Source organism: Homalodisca vitripennis, chromosome 3, assembly GCF_021130785.1.
Source record: "Homalodisca vitripennis isolate AUS2020 chromosome 3, UT_GWSS_2.1, whole genome shotgun sequence".
Taxonomy (NCBI): domain Eukaryota; kingdom Metazoa; phylum Arthropoda; class Insecta; order Hemiptera; family Cicadellidae; genus Homalodisca; species Homalodisca vitripennis.
Window position 1 is genome coordinate 82,754,279 of NC_060209.1, and position 7,700 is coordinate 82,761,978.

General features: G+C 34.1%; 1 protein-coding gene across 1 annotated transcript in view; it reads right to left on the reverse strand.

Moving 5' to 3' along the window:
* The window catches only part of LOC124357119 (visual system homeobox 2-like), a 193,882-nt gene extending 192,101 nt beyond the window's left edge, over positions 1-1,781 (reverse strand). Inside the window, exon 1 of the mRNA XM_046808589.1 lies at positions 1,051-1,781. Within this exon, the coding sequence (XP_046664545.1) occupies positions 1,051-1,471 (421 nt within the window). The 5' untranslated portion in view covers positions 1,472-1,781. The remainder of the gene's footprint in view (positions 1-1,050) is intronic.
* Between the last annotated feature and the right edge of the window lie 5,919 nt (positions 1,782-7,700).

The following is a 7,700-nucleotide window of genomic DNA, read 5'->3' on the forward strand; positions in this document are numbered from 1 at the left end:
ACATTCATGCTATCTATTTTTATATTGTTCAATGATTAATCAATGGGACGTAAAAATATTTTTATGTTTTAGTTCATTTATCTAAGGACTAGGCCACTTAAACATAACAATAACACAACGGATTAGCACACGTATTTTGTAATGTAATCATGTGATGTAGGTACACATGTGATTAAATATATAAACGCATAAAAAATCTAAAAAATTAAAAACATCTAGCAAAATTTATCTAGGCCTAGTTGGTTTTTTTTGTATCTTAGTAAAATTTAAATTTCTACTAAGATAATATTTGTATGTAACAATTAGCCATAATAATATCTATACATCACTATTGTCATTTAAATACAAAATGCATAGTTCTACCCGTTATTCGTACAATGGAAAAGCAATATTAACACTGTTAAGTATTATTAATATACTATTTTATTTTATTGGCATTAATCTTATTTTTTGTGGAAAGTACATGTTTAAAAATAACAAAATGGATGAGAGTAGCCACAGTTTGTATAAAACAAATTAGGCCTGTATTTATTAAAATGTCTTTCTTGTATAGATGTAGGTTTACTCAGTGGTATAACCATTCAATTTGATAAAGAATTAAACCCACCCGTATTTATAGTAGGCCGAAGTAGTGATAAGAAACATTGATGTTAAATATAACATGCAACTAATGTTCGGCCTATACAGGCATAACATTGTTTTACTGATAAAACAGAAAGATGTGTGCAATGAGCTGTGATTAAATTATTGTAGTGAAATTTAGAATACCATACATTAACACTTTTCTTGTACATTTGGTAGCTTTTGGATTATTGCACAAATTTGGTTTGATTACAATAGTTTGAGCACAATTTGTAGGTGTATACTATGACTTTGCAGTCTATCGGTTTTTTCCTATTATTGTACATTTGTTTATAAACAGTCCTGTACATTGGTGATATACACCTTTTTGTCTCTAACGGAGATTTATAGTACTACAATTTTATTTCGTGGTTTTACATGCTCTAGGCTACATTTTCACACATATTATAGTGTACTGGCGGGACTTACCATGGGAGTTGTTGTGAGCGAGGACGGCCGAACTGGGGGGCGCGGGCCCTGGACTCATGGCGGCGGCGATGGAGTTCATATTGTGAGGGAAGAACGCGGCAACCGCGGCCTGAGCGTTGAAGTATGCCATACCCATCCTGCTGGCGTTGACCGCTACCATGTGAGGATGCGGGAAGTAACCGGGATGACCCTGGGGGGTGATAGCGGACACGCCGGCCGTGGGGCTGCGGTGGAGGTTGGCCCCGCTGGGTTCGGACAGCCCCAGGAGCTCTTGGATCGCGAAGGGAGATCTCTGCGGCATGTTGCTGGGCCGGTACTTGGAGTACTCGCTGTTGTTGTTGTTGTTAACCAGAGGTTGTTTCTCCACACTGGGCGCGGCCACGCGGATAGTGTGCTGTTCCGACTCGACTTCACCATTCATAGTATTCGCTTCACGAGGCACCAAGTCTAAATGGAACTCCCGGTGAAATCACGTATCATCTTAACTATTACCCGAGCAAAGTACAAAATCTGAACACCATTATCTCGGAAGTTAACTTTTTGATAAGAATCCAAATTATAATGTTTACTAAGATACTACAACGAACTGAGAGTTTGTCTCTGGTAGGAAAAGTCGAAATGGGTTATGAACATAAATACGGAACTGCGCACAAATTATCACAAGCACAAGTAAGGAGCACTGTTCGTTGTAGAGCTGTCCATCGTTGTGAAGCACGTCTGTCGCGCTGTGGACTAGGAGGCGGACTGACTGCACAACACCGTGGCGACGGTCGGGGGCGCGCCGCTCCGTCCTCCCAACACACCCCGCGATCCTCATTGGACCATTTTTTCTCCCTCTTGTCTAGTTTACTTACGAGAGGGGAGCGCGCCGATTGAGATGTCCCTTAGAATGTTTTTACAACTCTGAATTATCCCCTCCCATTCCCCTCCGCCCGCCATCACTCCCACAAGAACGACTCCTTCCCGTAGCGCGGCCCTCTTAGCGAAAATCTCTCCTTGGTCAATGTACTTGGCAATTTTATGGTTTAGTTTTGGCTCTCAACTTCCCATTTTATGGATATTATAAATGAGTCTGTACGAACAGAACTATAAATGTAATTTAACATAATGTTTTCATAATAAGCAATTATTAACTAATTGAGCAATACTAACAGATTACAGTTTTTTGGCTACATCTACTCAACATTTACTTACTACAAATCGTGCCATTACTTTTTATACTGTACAATGATGTACTTATTGTGTCCAAGTTACACTGTTTTACCTAGGAAGACAATATAAATTAAAAGCTTCTCACACTTCCCATAAAAGGGCAGATTGGAAACCGAGTTGAGAAGGAAAGTGGAGGATTCTTCCAATCTGTAACACACATCACGACATAGTACCACCCAGATCACATTTCTTTCACTCACTGGGGTCTTTGAGCCTCCGGGGCAGCAGGACGGTATGTGTTATAGTTTTTGTAATCTTTGGAACACCTTCAGAGGTTCTTGGGAATATTCCTTAGTCCGTGTAAGGAAACTTAATGAAAATTTTGTTGGAGGTCCTGAACTTTTGCGCTAAAGTAAAGCAGCATAGAATTGTTAACTGATATAGTGATATCTCATTATGATAGTTTGTCGTGACCTCATTGAAAAATGTTTCAGGACTTTGTAGACTAATGCCCGGCGAAGTTACCTGATGATATCTTGTTCTCGAAGGTACTTTTAATTATATAGTATAAGCTATAACAATCTGTCCAATACATGGCTACTTACACGTGGGAGTTTTGTACAATTACTGTTTGAAGAATCAATATACAAAAAGCACAAAATGCAAGTATTAGTATCATTTTCACAAGAAATTTGCCTAAACTAAAAAAATTACAAACCCTTGAGAGGAGTATAGCTGGATTTAAGTTTTATACTTACGGCCGTTAAACCTTTTTTACGGAACCTCGATCTCTTCACTCCTTTACAAAATTCCGGATGATGATCATTTCCAAATTTCTGGTAGGTAATGATCTTAGTCACTACTAATAGAAATGTTAATACTTTTAACATGAGGAAATAATTTTATTTAACTTCAAAATAATGGAAGGACAAACATGTAGGGGATATATCTCATACCTGCTGTTACATATTTCAAGGAAAATACTACGATTTGATAACCAATATTTGTTGGAATTCATTCAACCCAAGACAGCATTTCTAACGAATTATTATGTAACCTACATCTACGTTTGCATTAGTTATACAACGTGGGAGTTCACTACACACCTGTCGCGTTACTGACTGCATTGAAGTTGAATGCCATATTTCTAATTACAAGGTCATTTCATTCTTGAGATGCCCTGCGAACAGGTAGACAGACAGACTACCATAACGAAAAGACATTTTATATTCCCCTACAGGAAATAGATCCTAGTGGGCGGTAGGCTTCAATTAAACTCAGCCAAATTCCAAGGTTGAACAAGCAACATCATAAAACCCATTCCTGTCTACCTATAAAAGAAGTTTCTTAAAAAAAAAAAAAACAAAAAAAACAAAAACAGATAAACATGTCTCGAGATATCTTGCCATTTAATACATTTAAATTGTTGTTCAGAACAAGCTAAGTTTAATAGTAATGTTGAAATAATAAAAGTTCGGTGAGCTTAGGAAAGTACTACAAACAAGAAGATTGCGCTGAAGTTAAATTTTGTCACGTACATTTACACTGTATTATTTTTCCTTTTTACTCTATGGGTAAAAATGTCACATCTTGAATAACATTTTTCAAGCATCACGAGTGATAGAATTCTCTAACCCTTACCCAATAATACTGTAGCATATGTCATATACCTAGACTCGACCTTCGTTCTAACGTTTATCAGTCGTTCTACGACTGTAAATCCTATTTTATGATAGAAAATTTGAATACATTATTTCTGAAAAGGACACTAACATACACATTGTCATTCTTGTTCTATGGGAATCGACTTAAATAAGTATTATAGCTATAATTGTAAACTAATATTTTTACTGTAATGCATAGGCATTTGATGATAATACATTTGTTGGCTGTGCTTTTGCAAAGCCTATCACTCGAAAAACTGAAAAAAATTGACATTTTTCTTGAAGCTTCATTTCTATATGAACATCACTGAGTTCTATGACGGTGAAAATCAGTAGGTGGGGTTTGGCTAGGAGTTAGCGAATATTTTTACATTGGGGCATGTTATGTCTCAATATTTAATATTGAGACATGTTATGAATACATACATATGTAAACAAACTGCGTACAACCATATGTGATTTCATGATGTGGCCTTAAATAAGTGACAATATTTAGTTTCAGCACACTTTTGTATTGTAATTCTCTAATTAACTCACCAGATTTGTTATTATTTGTCCATTGCTATGAGACCTAAACTAAGGAACTAACATTTGAACCTATCATGTGCAAGATATCTGGAGAGAGATTTCTCTGTATGATTGTGTATGTATAACCATGAAATTTGTATGGCGTAATGCTTGTGTGAATTTATTTTCTTTTTGTCTGATTGCCCGTCTGTCTATCTGCCCCCAGGAAATCTCTACAATAAAATGAGATGAGAAATTTCGCATGAACCCTCAGCGAAGGCTGTTACTCCTAACTTGTAAATATTAAATATGGTTCTAATTTGCTCCAAACTTTATTTATAAACTATGTAAATACGCTAGGATCTGAGAGCCAATTTGCTTTCCTTAACCAAAAAATACAGTTTTTCATGAAATCGATACCTACAGGAAATTCCTTACAGAAATAAATCAATCGTTTGCCGCTCTATTTTTGGTAGTGTTCAAAATATGGTGGTATTAAATGGGTTGAAAATATAAAATGATATTATTTTATAAAAATATATTTTTTATCCCGATCCACTTAGCTAACAAAATATAAGGATAAAAAACATTCACATCTAAATAATCGATATTAAACTAATGTTATTTGTTGAATCTTTTTTAACGTGTTTATATATGTAGGTATGTTAAGCTAAAAATATTATCTAAGAAAAACGTTATTGTTTTATATTTATAACCCTTTGATATCCTCCAAAAAATGTTAATGATCATATCTTTAACAAATTCGTCTGTGATTTACTGTTCATTTAAACTGTATATACTTTTAAATGTTATTTTCTGTATAATGTACGTTCTGATCAATATTTTTTAAATAATATTTTAGTGTTCTTTATCGTAATAACTTATTATTAATATACCAAACCAATCAACCACCGACAGTCTAAATCAGTTATCCACTGCGTTTTTTAATTGATAAACAAATTACAGCCAAGATGACGTTGCAGTTCCAGGAAATGTTACAAGAATAATCGCGCAAACTCCATGCGTTGCTCTTTATGGACTCCCGAACAGCACTGATGATGTCAACTTTACGATTGGTCATTGACCTATTTATACTCTTATTATCATGAATGGTTCGTCCTTCACTAAACATTGTTCACAGTTGACGAACCACTTAAATCTACATTACTTTATTACTATAGACATATAAGGTTGCACAACCCATAACTTATACATTATTTGAATATATGTTTAATTTTCATGAACTAATACGACTAAGCTAGTAAAGACAATAGTTGTAAATATTTTCGAGAGCTAAGTTGATATGAAAGTACGAATGACTTTCAAGTAAATATTCACAGGATGTAGTCATAAATAAACATGCAAAACGTGTTTTTAAGGGATACAAAAATAAAAAATTAATTTTTAATAAATAAAAATCCTACATGACCTACAATCACTTAAAAATCAGCTGCACTGACTATTTCCTATTTACTTTTATCCGGTCTTAATAAGCTAAATTTACTATCAATTCGGTCTAGTTTTAAGTTTATAGGAACGTTTTTTATTATATCCTAATTGGTTCTACCTATTTGGCCTAATCGTTCGTGGCCTTGAAAAGTTTCATTTTTGTCTGTTTGTCTGTCTTTCTATTTATGTGTCTATCCAGACGATTTCTCGAAAACAAACAGACCAATAGACTTGGAATTTTGCATTAAGATTCATTTACATATTGGTAACACTGTCAGATTATGATGCATGTCACTCCATTAGATTTGGCTGAGCGTCATTAAAGGCTATAATTCTATAGGCTGACACAGTTTCTTTCTTGCCGGCTGAAGGGGGTGAAAAAACTCTATGATTGACAGTCTTATATATCTACAGAACATCTCAAGAAAGAAATAAGCTATAGGTTTGAAAGTTTGCATGGAACTTCAGCGAAACCTGTTACGCTACACGCTACAGCGTACTCCTACCTTGTGTAAAACAAAATGTAGACAACAGTTAAAAGATATCAACTTTTAGTACGTTCTTTACAGTAGTCAGCATCGGTCAGGAGCGTATTTCTTACTAAATTGATACCATCTTTACATTATTCATGATCTTATCCTTTTCTCCTCTGTTACAATGTAATTCCTTGACCTTAAATAATTTTAATACCAATGGTATTTTTTGTTTTCTATTTCTCAATGTTTTGAACATACTTTCTTGCTACTTGATTCTAAACATATTCCCACCATTCGTATTAACCTTTTCCACCACGTTATGTGTAAGAAACTCGGTTGCTTCACCGTGTTTAGAGAAGTCAAAATCATCGCAGTACACTCAACTTTGTACCTGATGAGACAATGAGAATATCTATGCACCTATTACACTATATCTTTGTCTAGGTGTATCTGATGTCGAAACGATGTAAAGAGTTCGTTTTAATCTTCTTGATCGCCGAATTTTCTTTATATCTTCAACAATTTATATATTCTACAATTTTATCATATGAAGAATAGCGGATTATTTAAGCTACTAAAACCATTTTTTAACATTTATATTTTCATTGCCTAAAGCTATTTTGCTGTAATACACTGTTGCTTCATTATCAGGAGTTATCACAAATTAGGCTGGTTAATTTAAATATTATGTGGTTCAGCACTTTAATATTTGCAACTTAGTTTATTCAATTAGCTATTAAAATAAATTAATATCACATCTCATAATGAGTGTTTTTCAAATTTACAGTTTGGATAACTGTTAAAATAATTATATTAAATGACATAATTAATCATCTCATTTAGCTTCAACGAATTTGTCATAACAGATTCGTGTTCATAAAAAGGTCCTGCTCTCTCAGTTTTTTAAAAAGTATACAAAAGCGGAATTTTTCCATATCCCTACAGACAAGGACAAACATTATGACAAATTTACTTCACAATTCACTCTAAATGAGTACGTAATAATCACAGACTAAACTTTTACAGTAAAGCCAAAAGATTGTGTACATATTTCATTTGTAAGTCTAGAATTCATAACAATACGGTTTTGCCATGCGACGTGAAAGCTTCTTCGCTAGACATCGCAATTTCAAAAAAACCTTGATAGAGAAATTCCTAGATAAGACTAAGTAATTAGTAAGCACTAAAGTAGCATTACTTATAATTTTTCCAGTTTCGAAATCAGTAATGAATGTCAGTTCAGTCGTTATAAAAGAGTAACAGTGTGCATTTTAGTAAAAACAACTAAAAAAGAAATAAAAAATGTTTGAGGCACGCAGTGCACAACAATTTTAATTATTGAAATGTTTAACTTAATATATAAAGTAGAATAAAATACGACATCGTTATAGACTTAGACACA